The sequence below is a fragment of the Phacochoerus africanus genome, chromosome 10, assembly GCF_016906955.1.
Source record: "Phacochoerus africanus isolate WHEZ1 chromosome 10, ROS_Pafr_v1, whole genome shotgun sequence".
Lineage (NCBI taxonomy): Eukaryota > Metazoa > Chordata > Mammalia > Artiodactyla > Suidae > Phacochoerus > Phacochoerus africanus.
Window position 1 is genome coordinate 6,183,276 of NC_062553.1, and position 18,984 is coordinate 6,202,259.

Sequence of the window (18,984 nt, forward strand, 5' to 3'; positions counted from 1 at the left end):
TATATCCATCCATCCATCTACTCATCAATTCACCCATAATCCATCCATCCATCCATCCACTCATCCCTCCATCCATCCACTCATCCATCCATCCATCCAGTCATCCATCCATCTACCCATCCATCATCCACCCACCCATCCATCCATTCACTCATCCACCCATCCACCTATCCATCCATCATCCACCCACCCATCCATCCATCCACCCATCCATCCATTCACTCATCCACCCATCCATCCATCATCCACCCACCCATCCATCTGCTCATCCATCCATCCACCCATCCATCCATCTATCCATCTATCCATCCACCCATCCATCCATTGACTCATCCACCCATCCACCCATCCATCCATTCACTCATCCACCCATCCATCCATCCATCCATTCACTCATCCACCCATCCATCCATCATCCACCCACCCATCCATCCATCCACCCATCCACCCATCCATCCATCCATCTATCCATCCATCCATCCATCCATCCACCCATCCACCCATCCATCCATCCATCTATCCATCCACCCATCCATCCACTCATCCGCCCATCCACCCATCCATCCATCCATCTATCCATCCACCCATCCATCCATCATCCACCCACCCATCCATCCATCCATCCATCCACCCATTCATCCACCCATCCATCTATCCATCCATCATCCATCATCCACCCATCCATCCATCATCCACTCACCCATCCATCCATCTATCCATCCATCCATCATGGATGCATCCATCCACGAGGCAGACTGTTCCAAATTCCTCCTGGGTGCTATGCATTAGGCTGGGAGGAGGTAATGTAGAAACTCATTGTCCACTGGGAGAGAGAGGTGGGTCAATAGTGAAAGCCAAGGCTGTGTGATAAGTGATGGTGCAGCTTTGCCTCTGGAGTCCCAGGAAAGACAGAGGAGGGCACCTCATTCAGATATGGGATAAGAAAGGCTTCCTAGAGGAAGAGGCATCCAAGAGGTAGCCAGAGAAGCTAGTGGATGAGGGCAGCCAAGCAGGAAGAGCTTTGCAACCTTGTGAGACAAGGCCTAGGGGGCTCACACTCTCCAGGTGGCCCTTCTAAATATGACACACGCTGCAGAAAGACACTGTCCCAGAGCACCCAGCTCGGTCAATCCGAGGAGCCGGTGGGGCTTCCTGCTGGAACAAGGCAGGTCCCTGCCAGCACACGCCCCGAAGGGAGGGGTTTCCGCCTCCTGCCTGGTCAGTGTGCCCAGGGGCACCTTCTTTCCTAATGATGCGCTAGTGCCCATCAGACACCAGCACGCTAATACTGCCTTTTTCTAAAGACACGAGGGACATTAAGAACTCTGGCGGATGACAAACGTGTGTAACGTTCCATTTAGGGATTTTCAAAAAATGCAAACTTTTCACGATCACTGTGACATTGCTTCATGCTTCCTGGAGCAGTAAGATGCGTCTGAGGCACCAAGTATGTACTCAGTTAATGGGGCTAACCCGAGCAGGACAGGGGCCAGAAGGAGACCCCAAGATCCTGGGATCTAATCCCAGCTCTGCCATTTACCAGCTGAGAAACCTTGGGCAGCTCATTCATTTAGGTTTATGCCTCAGTTTCCCTGTCCCATTAAGCGAAAAATATCACTTGATCAGTGACAGCGCCACCCACCCCCAAATATTCATTCACTGAGTGAATCTTAGGTTCCAGGCACTGTTCCAAGTACTCGAAGTGCATTTGCTCATTTAATCCTCAAGATGCCCCTGAGTATAGGACATGGGTCCCATTTTAGATGTGGGGCCCCAAGGAGCAGAGAGGTTAAGCGACTTGCCGGAAGTCACCTCATGGAGAGTAAGCGGGGAGCCAGGATTCCCAGTAGGTGGTGTGCTCCAGAGCCCCTCCGGTCCCTACAGGCAATGATGTGACAATTGTGCAGGTGCCTCATACCGCAGTGCCCGCCACCCGGAGCTGGAACCTGGTAGCTTCAGGAGGCATCTTAGGAGTCATCTAGGGCGACCTCCTCTCTTCCACAGATGGGCAAACTGAGGCTCAGGAGGGGATGTATCTTGCCTGAGGTTGCACAGCTCATCAGTGGCAGTGACAGGACCACGAGTCAGGTCTCTCATCCCCCTCCCCCCTGGTCCAAGGACCCATTATTTAGCCTCCCTCCCCCCTGGTCCAAGGACTCATTACTAAGCCTCCCTCCCCGAGGGCACCCAGCAGCTTCAGAGCTGAGACGCCCTTGGGAACTTGGCATCACAAGCATCGTCTGTAGGCTGTGTGGGACTTGCCAAGCCCAGGACCCCAGAGCACTGAAGCCGAAGCCACGCCTGTGCTGACCCCACTCGGGGCATGACGGGCATGTCTCCTCACCTGCAGCGTCAGCGTGGCAGTGAGGGTCCCAAAGAAGAGGGTCATCAGCCCAAAGCCGCCGATGAGGAGGGGTCTCCGGCCCAGGCGCTCAATGACCAAGCCCTAGGTCAGGGGCAGAGACACAGTTATTACGCTTCCTCTGGGAGCAAAGGGGACCGCGGTCTGTGCACCCTGCTGGGGTCACGGTTAAAGGATAGCTGTGACCTGGAGATACCCGGCCCCTTTCTCCAGGACCACAGTCAGAGGAGCGACCTTTGTGAAAAAGGAAGAGAGGCAGGGAGCGAGCTTGCCAGGCAGAAGGATTAGCAGGAGCAAAGGCTTGCGTGCTGGAAAGCCCTGGGCAAGCGAGTGATCTGGCTTGGACATGGGGAACCAGTGACACTGCCGAGGACCGTGAAGCCAGAGCTGTGCCCTCCCGTCCGCCAGCTTCAGATGATGGTTCAGAAGCCAGAACACAGAGACGAACAGTCGCCGTCCTGGCCCAAAGCCTCGGGGTCTCTCGCTAAAGGAGTCTGGTTGCGGGAAACCTAGAGTCCCTGCCTCTTCCTCATGCGCTGCTCCAGCGAGGGCAGGCGACAAGAAGCCACCTGGGCATGCCGTCCCCGAGCCCAGCCTGGACGGCTGTCCTGCAGTGCTGAGGGCACTGGGGGCTCAGGGGGCATCACTGTGCCACCAGCTGAGGGCCCAGAGGGGCTGGGAAGGACAGCAAGCCTGGCTGACAGCTACACGTTTCAAAAAACATCCTTGACTTTCCCCCCCGCAAGGCTTTCCCTCTGCCACCCAGGGAGGCAGGGCAGACTCCTGTGTCTAAACTTGGCCTCCTTGACACCTGGCCCAACAGAGCAGAGCACAGGTGGTGTCCAGAGGCTCAGGGGCCTGATGTGGGCAGACCTGGGTTCGAGTCCTGGCTCTGCCCCACAGGGTCACTGCCCCCAGGACAGCTGAGCTCCTGCTTCTCTAAGCCCATTTCCTCACTTGAGAGTGAAATGATAATCCCGGCTGGGCAGCGAGGCTGTGAGATTAGAGGCAGGAACTCACAGTGCCTGCGGTGGGCTCCTGAAGAACAGATGCTTCCGGCCAAGGGCCCAAAAGCAGCCAGGGGAGAAGATTTGCAGGAGCAAGTCTTGTGGTCAAGATAAGGTCTCGGGGAGTTCCCGTCGTGGCTCTGTGGAAACGAATCTGACTAGCATCCATGAGGACGCAGGTTCGATCCCTGGCCTTGCTCAGTGGGTTAAGGATCCGGCGTTGCCATGAGCTGTGGTGTAGGTTGCAGACGTGGCTCGGACCTGGCATGACTGACTGTGGTGTAGGCTGGCAGCTATAGCTCCGATTCAACCCCTAGCCTGGGAACCTCCACGTGTGGTGGGTGCGGCCCTGAAAAGAAAAAAAAAAAAAAAATTGGGGCCTGGGGTCTGGGCCCAGGAGCCTCTACTTGGCCCTGTGGCCTTCAGCAAGTCAATCAGTGCTTCTGTTTTCAAGACTCCCCTTTTCTGAGGACGGCGGGTTAGTTTGGGTGATCACAGCTGATGACGTTTGCCACCCACTGTTATGTGTCAGGCATTTCATTAAACATTCTACGTGTCAATTCATTTAACTGTCACCACAACTTTATAAAGTAGGTTCCATTACCTTCCTACACTGCCTGTGGGACTGTTCGTTGGTACAGCCACTATGGAGAACAGCAGGGAGATTCCTCAAAAAGTTAAAAATAAAGTTGCCATGTGATCCAGCCATCCCACGCCTGGGCGTGTATGTAGGTAAAATTCTAATTCAAAAAAGGTCCATATGGCCCAATGTTCACAGCAGCTCTATTTTCAAGTCAAGACACGGAAGCACCTAAATGATCATCAACAGATGAGTGGATAAGGACGATAGGTGTGTGGGGGGTGTATATATACATATATCTCACAATGGAATATTACTCAGCCATCAAAAGGAATGAAATAATGCCACTTGCAGAAACATGGATGGACCTAGAGATTATCATACTAAGTAAGTCAGAAAGAGAAAGACAGGAGTTCCCAACGTGGCGCAGATGTGGCTCAGATCTGGTGTTGCTGTGGCCGTGGCGTAGGCTGGCAGCTGTGGCTCCAATTCGACCCCTAGCCTGGGAACCTCCCTATGCTGCAAGGGCAGCCCTAAAAAGCAAAAAGCAAAAAAGAATTCACTGAAACATAAACTTGGTTTGGAAATGTCTATTTAAAAGATGAACGTGTGTGAGACCTGTAAACCTGTTTGGGCCAAAGTTATGAGAAATGTAAAAAAGTAATGTTTTAAGTGAGTTTTAATATTTCAGGATGGTCTGTGAACCCTAAATAGAAGAAATTACAATGGTCTTGAGACGTTTCTTTTCTTTTATCTTTTTAGGGCCGCACCCTCGGCATATGGAGGTTCCCAGGCTAGGGGTTCCGAGCCGTGTCTGCGACCAGTGCTACAGCTCACGGCAACCCCGGATCCTTAACCCACTGAGCGAGGCCAGGGATCAAACCTGCCTCCTCATAGATGTTAGTCAGGTTCATTACCACTGAGCCACGACAGGAATTCCTTGACACATTTCAACCAAGGTGCCAAATCAGACATGGGTCAGGACCCACTGGAGTTGCGGGAAAGTCTGCCAACAGACTGGCTTCTCCAGGTTTTCTAGTCCTGGGGGGACTTCTTTCTCTCAGGTCACTGTAGAAATGGCTTCAGGCCAGAGCTTCTGCAGCTTCTAAGGGGAATACACCCCACCCTCCTGGCCCTCTAAAGAAAAGAAAGATCTTAAGAGGTTTATGCCATAATTTAAGCCATTCTCAGCTTTGGGCAGATGGAAAAAAAATTAAGCTCTTAAAGAAAAGTGTTGAGAAAGAGAGTGGCTGGCTGACTTGGGATCAATGCCCAGCCCCCGTCCTGGGGGAAGCTGTGGGGCAGCCCAGATACAGAGGGGCCCAAGGTAGTTTCTGGAGAGATGGGGAGGAAATCAGAAGATGCTTAGTGGGAAATAAAGCATTAAGCACACATCCTGGGAGCCACGGGGTGGGCTGCAGGATGCGTCCTTGGCTGAACTCAGTATGGAACCAATTGATGAAAGGTTTTATCAGGGTCAGGAGTGGGGACTGCGGGGAAATGGACTCCTGTCTGCTTGGGGACACAGGGCCCTGACGCTGCATCCCCCTTCCTTGCTCCCCTTGAACCCCCTTTCCCTGACGAAGAGGCTTCGGAATCAAGAGAGTCCTCAATCCCCAGGCAGACATTTCCCCAAGGCAACAGATTACGCAAGCGCTTCTCGGAGGATGATGTAGACGCAGGAGGATGATGTAGACGCAGGAGGATGATGTAAACGCAGGAGGATGATGTAGACGCAGGAGGATGATGTAGACGCAGGAGGATGATGTAAACGCAGTGTGGGACTTCAAGATCTCTTCAAAGAGACAGAACCCAAAGCCTCTGGCCAAGACGAGAATCACCAGGCCCTCATCATCGCCCCACCCATCTCACTGTCATGCCCCGCCCCCCACCTTGGGCGACCCCGCCTACTCCTTCCTACCCCTACTGGGAAAGGCAGGCGGCCCATTCCTCACCCTGCTCCTAAACCCCAACCAGCCCCCAACCAACCAGCAAGTGTATCCTAAGGCCCCTCTTCCCCACCAATCAGCAGGTCAGCAGGTGTACCACCGCAAAGCCTCTCCTCCCTCCCTGGGCCAAACAAACAGATGCTCCTCGTCGGGTCTCCCCGGTCATCGGGAAGGCACCCGAATCTCATCTCAGGAAACTTACCCTTCTCCTTCACCTCACTAGGCTGGAAATTCTTCTGACCCACATTCACAGACCACGACAGAAACCAGTAGGTTTTTTGTTTGACTTCGGTTCCCCGGCACAGTCCCTTCCTGACACCTGCAAAACCTTACTGACCCTGGGGGCTTCTGGGCACAAGCCCTTCTGGGTGCCCATTTCCGGTCTGTAGGGGATAGGCTTCCGCCTCCATGACCTTCCTTGAGTCCCCAAAACTTCCAAAGCAAGTTTAAACAGTGGCTCCTCAGGGAAGGGAGGGGATGCGGAGACTGGGGAGGAGAAATCAAGAAACAATAGTGCAGCCTGGGAGCAGATCCTGGTTCTGTCTCAAGGGGTACACATAGCACTATCTTGGAGCCTAAACCCCCACAAAGGGAAGATGTTAGCTACCTGACGAAGCATTCTTTGGTCCAGAGAGGTCACATCGTGGTAACCCCGGGAACCACAGAAGTTCATCAAGAGGCCCCCTGAGGCCAGATTAAAGAAATGTAGGCCCCGCACACACCCTGATCCTTATCAGCAACCTGCCCTCGAACCGTGACTATAAAACTCTCCAAATTCTCTCAGTGAGGGCACAGTGTTTGAGGCATGAGGCTGCTGCCTCCCCCTTTGCCTGGCAAAACAATAAAGCTATTCTATCTTCGAGTTCTTCTTGTGATTGAGTGGAAATGAAGCCGACTGGTATCCGTGAGGATGCAGGTTCAACCCCTGGCCTTGCTCAGTGGGTTAAGGATCCGGCATTGCCACAAGATATGTGTAGGTGCTGGATGGGTGCAGCTCAGATCCAACCTTGCTATGGCTGTGGCATAGACGGGCAGCTGCGCTCCAATTTGACCCCTAGCCTGGGAACTGTCATATGCTGCAGGTGCAGCCCTAAAAAAAAAAAGAAGAAGAAAAAGCTATTCTACTCTCCTCCTTCAATTGGGCCATGGTGCACAGAGTTTCAGCAACAAGAGTGACTTATGTGAGTTCCATTTCCTCTGAGGTAAAAAAGCACAGTGTCCCTGCTTCTTACCAGAATGAGCCTCATGTTCCCCAGGTGGCCACTCCATGTGGCAGTGGAACCTAAGGCTCCTGTGGCCGGAGTGACACTCCATGGATGGTGGCTCATCAGAGTTAATGCTGCACCAAGAACATCCGTTTGGAAAACCAGCTCTTTCTGCAAGATGACAATTATTTACAGCTGTCCAAGCTGATGGCAGAGGCAGGAGCCAAAATTAATCCCAGACCAAATGAGCCAAAATGTCTTCCTCAATTTAATTAGGGCCAAAGCCATTTTAATAGATTGTCAAGGAGTCCCGCTGTGGCTCGGTGGTTAACGAATCCGACTAGGAACCATGAGGTTGCAGGTTCGATCCCTGGCCTTGCTCAGTGGGTTAAGGATCCGGCGTTGCCATGAGCTGTGGTGTAGGTTGCAGATGGGGCTCGGATCCTGCGTTGCTGTGGCTCTGGCGTAGGCTGGTAGCTACAGCTCCGATTGGACCCCTGGACTGGGAACCTCCATATGCTGTGGGAGCCGCCCTAGCAAAGACAAAAAAAAAAAAAATAGATCGTCAAAATCTCAGTAAGAAAAGAAAACAACAACAACAACAACAACAACAAAAAAACACCTCGGCAAGTCCTTTTTGACAGGCAATTACCTCACAGGGCTGCATGAAAGAGCAGACACATATTTCAAGGTAAAGACAGCGTTGGAAGTGGCAATGGACCCCTGTGACTCTGTCGGGACAGCCCAGTGGCCCTTCATACACTTTGAGTTTTGTTTCCATGACAGATTTTGTCAGGTGGTGCAATGGTTTCCTGGACTGCTCTAACAAGTTACCACAAACTTTGTGGCTTAAAGAAGCACATATTTATTCTCTCACAGTTCTGGAGGCCCCGAGTCTAAAATAGGTCTTGTCGGAGTTCCCGTCATGGCACAGCCCTCTGTCTCCTGGGATAGAGCGTGATGGAAAATAGTATGAGAAAAAGAACATATATATGTGTGTGCCGGGGTCACTTTGCTGTGCAGCAGAAATTGGCACAACGCTAAATATCAACTGTATTTTAATAAAAAAATAATGAAACAATAAATAATGGGAACCTACCTAAATAGAACGAGAACAGTGACCACTCACCAAGTCATATCATGTCCCAGGCACTGCTGGCATCACTGAATGTGCACCACCTGTTTGAGCCTCATGCCATCCCTGTGAGGCAGGGACAGGGTCCTTACAGAAACGAGGAAGCGAGTCACGGAGCTCTTGCAAAACTTACTGGGGTGATGCAGCTCCAAAGGGATGGAGCTGGGATCAGATTCCAGGCAGCGCGGCCCAGCCATCCAGCCTCCGAGAAGGGAGACTCAACAACTCAGCCCCGCACACAACGCTTAAGGCGGTTAAGGCGACTGCTGCACAGCCAGGGTTTTTTGTTTGTTTTGTTTTGTTTTGTTTTTGCTTTTTAGGGCCACACTCATGGCCTATGGAAGTTCCCAGGCTAGGGGTCGAATCAGAGCTGTAGCTGCTCAGGGCAACGCCGGATCCTTAACCCACTGAGCGAGGCCGGGGATTGACCCCGTGTCCTCATGGACCCTAGTCAGATTCGTTTCTGTGGTACCACGATGGGCACGTTCAAATTTTTTTTTATTATAGTTGATTTACAGTGTTCTGTCAATTTCTGCTGTACAGCAAAATGACCCGAATGAATATACATATATATATATTCTTTTTCTCACATTATCTTCCATCATGTTCCATCACAAGTGATCAGATATGGTTCCCTGTGCTGTGCTGCAGGACCTCATTGCTTATCCATTCTAAATGGAATGGTTTGCATCTATTAACCCCAAACTTTCCATCCATCCCACTCCCTCCCCCTCCCCCCTTGGCAACCGACAAAGCCAGTTTTTAAAGAATCACACAGCTTTCACATCCAGTGTTAATTCAGAGGGGGCGGCGATCTACATACTTTTCTGCATATACGTTAGACTTCAATAGAAATCATTCCTACATAAGGTTTTTTTTTTCCTTTTTTAGGGTCGCCCCTGCAGCATATGGATGTTCCCAGGCTAGGGGTTGAATCGGAGCTGCAACTGCCAGCCTACACCACAGCTCACAGCAACACGGCTACTTAACCCACTGAGTGGGGCCAGGGATCGAATCCACATCCTCATGGACACTGTGTCTGGTTCCTAACCCGTCACCACAGGAACTCCCACTCTGTCATAAGTTTATGGGTAAAAGCCGAGTTAAAATTAGTCTACAGATAGGATTACACTGAGTAAGATTAAAACAGCCATTGATGTTTAGAAAACACTTGGGGAGATTTTGCCAAAGGTTTGTGAGTGGTGGGATCATGGGTGATTTCTACTTTGCTTCTAATTTCTGCAGTTTATGAATTTCCCCTAATGAGCTCATGTTGATTTCTTATAACAAAAAAGGAAAACGCAAAAAACAAAGCCTGTCATTTTCCCATCACTTTCATTCCAGACTGTACTTTCCTGCTGATGGATGTAAAAATGAAGGGTAACAATTGGGCAGCGTCTGTAAGTTAAGACCAGAATTTTGAGGAACTTCCAGATTGTGAACCATCAAGATATTTTCCCTCTAATAAAAGACTGTGAGTGGAAGAAGAGGCTGCAACATCAGGTCTGGATGCTTTTCCGATATCTGTTTTTTTGTTTTGTTTTGTTTTTTTGTCTTTTGTCTTTTTAGGGCCGCACCCACGGCATATGGAGGTTCTCAGGCTAGGGGTCCAATCAGAGCTGTAGCTGCCAGCCTACACCACAGCCACAGCAATGTGGGATCCGAGCTGCATCTGCAACCTACACCACAGCTCCTGGCAACGCCGGATCCTTAACCCACTGAGCAAGGCCAGGGATTGAACCTGCAACCTCATGGTTCCTGGGTGGATTCATTTCCACTGAGCCATGATGGGAACTCCGACATCCGTTTTAAAAAGCATCTTGTTAGGACAGATACTTCATTTAGAGGAAGGCGCAAAGTAAAGCGTTCTTTCAAAAATGCCTCAGAAATACAGCTGGAGCTCTCTGCCTGTTCACAGTGGCATCAGTCTTGTCAGTGCAAATCAGTAAGCAAGAGTGGAAATAAATTAGCTACTCTATCAAGGTCAAGGTAGAAGAGACAGGAACAGCTCAAAAGGGGGGAATGAAGATCAGAGAGGCTGAGTGCATTGCCCAACATCACACAGTCAAGAAGTCCAGAGCCAGGATTCAAATCTGATTCAAGTTTGATTGCAAAACCTCAGCAATTTCTGCTAGATTCTGGAATTTCCTAATGTTTTATTCCCCCTCTGTGTTTATTTTACACATTGGAGGTTGGGAAGGAGTGATGGGCTCTCTGACTTTCCTCATTGGGGCATTGTTGCTTCTTTTTTTTTTTTTTTTGTCTTTTTGCCATTTCTTGGGCCGCTCCCGTGGCATATGGAGGTTCCCAGGCTAGGGGTCTAATCGGAGCTGTAGCTGCCGGCCTACGCCAGAGCCACAGCAACGCGGGATCCGAGCCGCATCTGCAACCTACACCACAGCTCACGGCAACGCCGGTTCCTTAATCCACTGAGCAAGGCCAGGGATCAAACCCTCAACCTCATGGTTCCTAGTCGGATTCGTTAACCACTGAGCCATGACGGGAACTCCCATTGTTGCTTCTTTTTAAAGCAACCCTCTCGATGGACTGGAGTGTCCTTTCTCCTTTTCTTTGCCTTGCAAACTCCTGTATGTTTGGGGTGGTGATGACAACTGATGGTTTGAAAGTCACTGCAACAGGACTTAGTCTCCCATGGACTCTGATCTGGACTCTTAGGGTCCTCTCCACAGGGTGCTCATTGCAATGTGTCATTTGGGACTAGGTGAGAGTTCACAGAAAGGAACTGCTTCTTTCTTTTGACTGTGCCCATGGCATGTGGAAGTTCCTGAGCTGGGGATTGAACCACACCAGAGCAGCACCTCGAGCCATAGCAGTGTCAACACCAGATCCTTATCCCACGGGGCCACCCTGGAACTCTAGGTGCTATTTATTAAAAATAAGACAACAGGGTAGTTCAGAGTGCCTGTTGTGGCTCAGGAACTGCAAGAGTATCCATAAGGATGCAGATTCGATCCCTGGCCTCACTCAGTGGGTTAAGGATCTGGTGTTGCTGCAAGCTGCAGTATAGTCACAGACACAGCTCAGATTCAGTGTTGTGGCGGTGGCGAGGTCCGGCAGTTGCAGTTCCAATTCGACTCCTAGCCTGGGAACTTCCATATGCTGCAGGTGCAGTCCTAAAAAGAAAATAAATAAACGAATAAAAATAAGACAGCAGGGAAACAAATGTGTATAAGAATATTCTCTAGGTGAGTGAAACGTCAGTGATCAACTGCCTGATAAATCTCTAAGATTCACATACCTTCCTTTAAAGGCCTGCCAGTTTGTTACCTGGGGGTCCCTGCAGTGCTGTTGAACCCACCCTGACGCTCTCAGGAATGACCCCAGGTTACTTACAGAGAAGAGGGCAGCCAGAATCTCGATGCCCCCTGTGCTCAAGGTGAAGTATGGGATCTTTTCCGGAGTGATTCCGGCTTCTTCAAAGATACTGTTGGTATAGAACCAAATCTGCAAAGCAGGAAAGAAAAAGAAGGCAAGGGGGTCAGTGGGAGGCATCTGTTTCCTGAATTAAAAATTCAGGTCCAAGAGGGTGTCTGAGATTCAGTGCTAAATCCAGAGGTACAAGGTGGAGCTATGTGGGGTGGCCGACCACTTCCTCTCTCCCTTCTCCCACGTTTCCCCGTCTCCATCACTAGCAGAATACCTTCCTTGCTGGGAGCAGCATATGCTCCGCTAAGTGTGGCAATGAAATATGAACAGAAATGTTGGTGGGGCTTCTAGGCATTCTCCTTAAAAGGTTTTCATCCAGGAGGTGTGATCCCATTTTTGTCCCTCCTCCTTTCTGCTGTCAGGATGGTGAATGTAATGGCTGGAGCTTCAGAAGCCCTCTTGGGACATGAGGTGACCTCAGGACCACACTGCTTTTAGTCCTCATGGTAACTTTGTGAGAATTAGAAACAGTCTCTGATCCACAAAATACTTTACCATCAGCCACTGGAAAATTGTAATCAATCTTTAATGGGTACGGTGTGAGTGAAGCTCCTGAGAGCTGCATGATTCTACTGAGAACCCTATGGGATGGAAGCCACCTGCTCAGGTGCTGGAGCAGGAAGTTAGAAGCTGTCTGTGTCCTTACTTACTAGAGTGACTCTACAATTTATTATCCAAACCTGGGCACTTTTTTTTTTTTTGTCTTTTGTCCTTTTAGGGCCACACCTGTGGCATATAGAGGTTCCAAGGCTAGGGGTCTAATCGGAGCTGTTGCTGCTGGCCTATGCCACAGCCACAGCAACACCAGATCCGAGCTGTATCTTTGACCCACACCACAGCTCACGGTAACGCCGAATCCTTAACCCACTGAGCAAAGCCAGGGATCGAACCCGAAACCTCATGGTTCCTAGTTGGATTTGTTTCCACTGAGCCACGATGGGAACTCTCAAACCCTGGGCACTTTTGAGAGTGTTACTAATTATTCCAGGATAACAGGCATAAATTGAGACTGTCTGTGCAAACCAGGGTGTGTGGTCCGGGGGCGCCCTTCTAATTTCCTTCATGTGCGAGAGAAGACAACTTTTGTTGAGGTTTCTGCCACACGAGGACAAACCTAACCCTGACAGATACCTACAAGGCATCAGACAATCACTGTTTTGAAGTTCGAAGACCCGACTCCATCTGGAACTACCTGTGTGACCTCAGGCAATTCACTCTACCCTGGTGAGATTCTTTCTCCTCCTTGGTCAAGAGAGGATAACTGTGCCTTTCCTGGGAGCTGTCAGGAACGGGGGAAGGACTGCCACTGTTCACTGTTTAAAGTTTTAGTCCGGACGCAAGTTATTTGTGTTCTCCCAATCCAGCCATTTCCTTGAAAAACAAGAGTTTGCTAAATAATAAGAAATCCATGCAGGAGTTCCTATCGTGGCTCAGTGGAAATGAACCTGACTAGATCCATGAGGACGCAGGTTCGATCCCTGGCCTCGCCCAGTGGGTTAAGGATCCAGCATTGCCATGAGCCATGATGTAGGTTGCAGACATGGCTCAGATCTGTCATTATTGTGGCTCTGGCATAGGCCAGCAGCAACAGCTCTGATTAGACCTGTAGCCTGGGAACCTCCATATGCCACAGATGCAGCCCTAAAAAGACAAAAAGACCAAAAGAAAGGAAGAAAAAAAACATGCAATCTTTTTTTTTGAGGGGGGGCGCTTTTTGTCTTTTTAGGGCTGCACCTGCACCATATGCAGGTTCCCAAGGTAGGGGTCCAATCTGAACTGCAGCTGTCAGCCTACTCCACAGCCACAGCAATGCCAGAGCTGAGCCCTGTCTGTGACCTACACCACAGCTCACAGCAACACCAGATCCTTAACCCACAGAGCGAGGCCAGGGATCGAATCCCTCATCTTCATGGATGCTAGTTGGGTTCGTTAACCACTGAGCCACGACGGGAACTCCGGTGCCATCTCGATATGTGAAATCTGACAAGGAAACCTGCTGCCTTGGAAATGTCTATAAACTGATCATCATCAAGCAGAAGCAGTAGAGCTTATGGCTTGTAACGAGCTGGGCGGGACCATAGGCATGCTCTCTGCATTTGGGTCTTTGTTTCTACAGAAAGCTCTTGTTTCTACAGATCTGCCTTTTCACCAGCATTTGCGTGGCAACATTTTGTCAAGCCTTGGAGGAGAAGATATAAGGCCGGACCTACTCACATCTGCAGATGGTTTTGGCAACTGCAGGATGTGGCTCACCATCCAGCTGTACCAGGATGAGGCCAGGAGCCACGGCAGCCACTGCCCTTCAGCAGCCTGGGAGAGGAGCTCGGGGTGGCGGTCACGAAGGAGACGCTCTGTGCTCCGGGAGAAACGGGCAGAACAAGCCTCCGGAGAATTACATGTTTTCAGGAGAAGATTTTATGAACCCAATGATTACCTCTTCTCATACCTAGAAAAGCACTAAAATCATTAACAGAGACACCTGCTTCTCATGGCCAGCAGCAAGCCTCTGCCAAAACAACTGCATGTACCCTTTCATCACAATCATATATACCGCCTCTCAGGGCAGGTCCTCCGAGCTCTCCGAGATGCTGTCTCCTGGGCTATCGTCCTAGTAAGCCCCTAATAAACCTGAACGCACGGCTCTCATGTTGTGCTTTTTTTCTTTTTTTTTTTTTTTCAGTTGACAGTTTATTTTGTAGTGAGTCAGTAATTCCTGATGAAGTTATAGGCACACTGAGAGAGTCCAGTAAAAACGACTGCACAAATTTCTCTGAGCATGTGGGCGCTGATGCATCTGGTGGCAGAATTTTTTTTTTTTTTTTTGCGGGGGTGGGGGCACACCTGCGGCATATAGAAGTTCCCAGGCTAAGGGATGAATCAGAGCTGCAGCTGCCGGACTGCATCATAGCAACAGTAACGCGGGATCCGAGCTGCCTCTGTGACAGCTGGTGGTAACACCAGATCCTTACCCCACTGAGCGAGGCCTGCATCCTCACGGATACTAGTAGGGTTCTTAACATGCTGAGCCACAGTGGGAACTCCCGACAGTTTATTTTTTAATGAACCAGTGATTCTTCAAAGTTATAGGCACACCTAGAGACTCTGGTAAAAACTAATGCACATATTTCTCCGAGCTGGTGGGCACAGATGCCTCTGGTGGCAGAAATGGGTTTTAATGTTCATATAGAACAAAGGTTCTCCTGCTTGTGTCTGCCTCTCACTTGAGTGAGCTGATAAAGCAGAATTTTAGGCTCCATCTTTGCTGTCACACCCAGAGCGCACAGAAGTGGCTTGTGGAGTTCCCATTGGGGCTCAGCAGAAATGAATCTGACTAGCATCCATGAGGACGCAGGTAAGCTGTGGTGTAGGTCGTAGACGTGGCTTGGATCTGGCATTGCTGTGGTTGTGGTGTAGGCTGGCAGCCACAGCTCTGATTCGACCCTTAGCCTGGGAACCTCCATATGCCATGGGTGTGGCCCTAAAAAGACGGGAAAAAAAAAAAGAAAAGAAGTGGCTAGTGATAAATTCTTTACTTCCTAAGGCTCCTAGGGCTGTGACAGATGCTGCAGTTACTCCCCAAAGCCTCAGCCATCCCTGGATGTGCTTACATGATCCCTCCTCCTGCTGCAGGTAACTGCATTCCCAGCACATGTTCAGGGCAGGGTCAGAAGAGTTTAACTGCTTTTGATAATCTTCACCCAAATTCATGGATTTTCAACAGTCAGGAGTCTCTCTGGGCCCTTCCCACTCCCAGCTGCCCTGCTGCAAAGGGGGATCTGACATTTGTGTTAGTCTCAGCCTCAGTCAGCTCTGAACCTCACACCCTGACCTGCTCATGTCAGAGGCTTCCGGTCTCTGATTCCATGGGATACGTGTGTCCTGTGGAGGCTGGGCTCTGATTGATCTCCCAAGGGATGCTCCTTCTTGGCTCCTTCCACCCCTTCCAACCCGCTTTCTTCCCTGCTTCCCACTGCCCTCGTAGCAACACCGCCTCGGGCATCCCTGATGGGTTTAAGCATTAGTCAGGAGTCAGCGAGCATAGCATTACACGCTCATGGGCACAGTCATAAGTGGCTCTCCAGTCATCTTATTCTTACTGTGTTTCTGCATCATGGGCAGAAATCAGCCCTTCGGACCCTCTCCCCATCCAGGGCCTGCAGGGAGGACCAGCCGGGCTGAGCCGGTCTCCAGGGGGAAGACCTGCACATCAACAAGCTGCCGGTCTCGTTCTGCGGGCGCGGAAAGCTGTCTCCCTGTCCTCACCTTACAGAGCAGGAAGGTAACTGTCTCTGCTCTCACTGAGGTTCATTGGATCTGGCAGACTGAGGGCATCGTGCAACACGGATGCACCAGCGCGAGTTTGGCGCGTGACCCTCAGTGGACCCTCCCATGGACCGTCGTGATTGGTGTTGACTGACACAATCACGCTTTTTCTGGCTGCCTGACAGTCTCTGCCCACTGACGTAGGTGATGGGGTGGAAGGAGTGGCAATTCTGGGCGGCCCCAAAGCTGGATTTCAACTCCAGCGCTGCCTCCTGTGCCCTGTGGGTCTGGAGGCAAATGATCTCACGTCTCTGAATCTCCATTCTCTGAAAGGACGTCATCAGTCATACTCTGTCTTTCAGGGGTGTCGTGAAAGTTTTTAAAATGATGAAGTAAGGCGTCTTTTCTCTAAGTGATGCAGAACAACTAGTGGGTATCGTTCTGGAGGGTCTGCATCTCTCTCTGGAGATGCCACTGCTCCCGGGGAAGGCGGACAGTTGTGGGCATGCCTGGGGGTGGAGGTCTCTGCGCACCGGCAGTAGCCCAGGTTATGCAGCTGGGAGGTCGGAGCAGGTGGGCTGGAATCCAGCAGCCGGTGTCCTCTGGGCGGGGCTCTCAAAACAAAATCATAGCTAAGATTACCGAGCACCACCTATGCACCAGCCCCGTGCAGGGGGCTTGATAAGCATCCTTTCATTCACGTTACAGCTGGGAAAACTGAGGCACAGAGCACTTACAGCCAACTGGCCCCCTAACTCGCAAGTTCAATACCAGGAGCTGAACACACTTCCGCTCTTGATCACACACTGGGGTGTCTCATGGAGGGTCCCCATTTTAGCTTTTTTCTCTCCATCCACGGGGACAGAGCAAGTTCTTTCGGTGAGGTAGTCACGGTTATCAAAGTAACAGACGTTTAATTCTTCTAAGTTGAGTTAGGAAGGTATTTGGGAAGGGACTTCAAAGAGAAAGCTGTTTACAATGCTTCTGAACTTGAGACTAGAAGTTTTGTGCCGAATATGATTTGGGCTTCGGAATTCCTAATGATGCTCAGACAAATGAGACGGCTCTTCACATGGTTCCCGGCCGGCCAAGGGGGCTGATGTCGTGTTTTGCTACAAACTTATCTCAGGCTTTCCTGTCTCTCCAGCACCCGCTCCCCAGTCTCGCCTCCCTTCCATCCAGCTGTCTGTTGAGGGTGTGGGATGTCTGAGGCTCTGCTGGGCACGGGGCTCGCAGTGGGGAACCGCACACATGTGCTTGCCCCCCCGGATCTAGTCTAGCGGGGAAAGGAAGCGTGACACACCAGTCACTCAGGGAAAGAGTCTGAGAGACACGCTAGCCACCCAGGAACGCTGTGATGCTTGGACCCCGGACACGTGGACAAACATCGTGGCAGGAAAAGGCCTCTGAGCATCTGGGACTGAGGGTACCAGGCCCACTTGGCTTATTCCCAGCTTGTGCTCTGAGCCTGTCCGCTCTTGTGCTACATTTATTTCCAACAAGCCTGGGTGCCTTGTTTCCCAACCGAGGTGCACATGGGAAGCAGCAAAGTTTGAAAATATGGGGCGAGAGAGAAGAAAGCAATGCCAGAAACGGTCTTGATGACACTAGCCCGGAGGAAGGGAGGCCTAACAGAAGCTTAGCAGCTGCCGCTGGAGAAAGTCCATGTACACAATTTCATATAATCCTCATGGCAGTTGTGAAAAAAAAAATGAGTATCATTATTTCCATTTTTCATAATAATAAGAAGAAGAGAAGTTGGTGTGACTGGGCTCCTGTGTTCAAGAAGGGAGGAACCCAGAAGAAGGACGGGCACCTTGAGGTTGCTAAGAATGCCATCATCATCCTTGACATTCCAGAAGATTCAGGGAGGGTCAAGAAAGCCATGGCTTCCTCACACCCGGTTTGGCAGTTGGTCCAATTGTCAACCCAAGGACTTGGTAGAAACAGGGCCCTTCCTGCTCCCGTTCCTCTCACCTCCTACTTCTTCCTTCCCCAGACATTCAGGAGCGCAGCGACACAGGGGCTGCGGGGGTGGGGGTGGGGCTCCATCCTCAAGGACGGCTATGGGAGGGGAGCTGCATCCGAGAGACTGAACATTTGCACAGAGGTCTGATTTTTATGCAAAGGAAAAATTGCTCAGGAGGAAGGCAGCTGCATAAAATAAGTACCTTTAAGTGACGGCTCTAATTTTAGAGCAGAGAACTTGAAAGCTATTATGAGAAGGAGGGGAAAACAATCCGACCTGCAAAGGAATTTAGATTAAACGGTAAATCCAACTTTCGCTTGACTTCCAACGGGTGTGGAAACCGTGCATTGACACTTTGGAGCAAAAATGTGCCGAAGAACCATTGTGCTTATTAAGTACTGGGCTTACAGCTGGGCTCAGTTTTGCTTCCAGAGGACACTTGGCAACGTCTGGAGACATTTTTGATTGTTCCACCCACTGTCTTCGAGTGGGTAGAGGCCAGTGCACAGGACAGCTTCCTGTGACAATGAATTTTCCAGCCTCATATGCACATAGTGCTGAGGCCAAGAGACCATGGTTTAGTACAAGGTATGGGGTCTTGGACACGGGCTGGCCAGCCTGGCAGGGCATCTAGTGCCAGGATGTGTGAATCTGACAGCACAGGCACCACCCACTATGACCTTGAGTAAGTCCTTGACTCTCTGCAAGCCTCAGTTTCTTCATCTAGAAAACGGGGACAGCATCACTTACCCTGCAGGCATCTGGGGCCAGAATACGCTGATGAATGGACATGCCTAGAGGCATTTATAACTGTCTTAACCTATAGATCACGTCCCCCCAAATAATTTCTGGTAAAACTAAGGGGATAAAGCACGTTTTAAAGGGCATTCAAAGTTTTCCATCTGTGTGAAGAAGCTCTCTTCCTTGGCCTCATGAATTATTTGGATTAAAAGGCAGCCGGGGAGTTCCTATCATGGCTCAGCAGAAATGAATCTGACTGGCATCCATGAGGACACAGTTTCCATCCCTGGTCTCACTCAGTGGGTTGGGGATCCAGTGGTGCCCTG

The 18,984-nt window shown here is 50.5% G+C and overlaps 1 protein-coding gene across 1 annotated transcript in view; it reads right to left on the reverse strand.

The window, feature by feature from the left end:
• Positions 1–18,984, reverse strand: part of SLC2A9 (solute carrier family 2 member 9) — a 155,350-nt gene that overhangs the window by 42,987 nt on the left and 93,379 nt on the right. Inside the window, exons 8-9 of the mRNA XM_047799519.1 lie at positions 11,593–11,703; positions 2,345–2,446 (exon numbers count right to left, since the gene is read on the reverse strand). Of these exons, the coding sequence (XP_047655475.1) occupies positions 2,345–2,446; positions 11,593–11,703 (213 nt within the window). The remainder of the gene's footprint in view (positions 1–2,344; positions 2,447–11,592; positions 11,704–18,984) is intronic.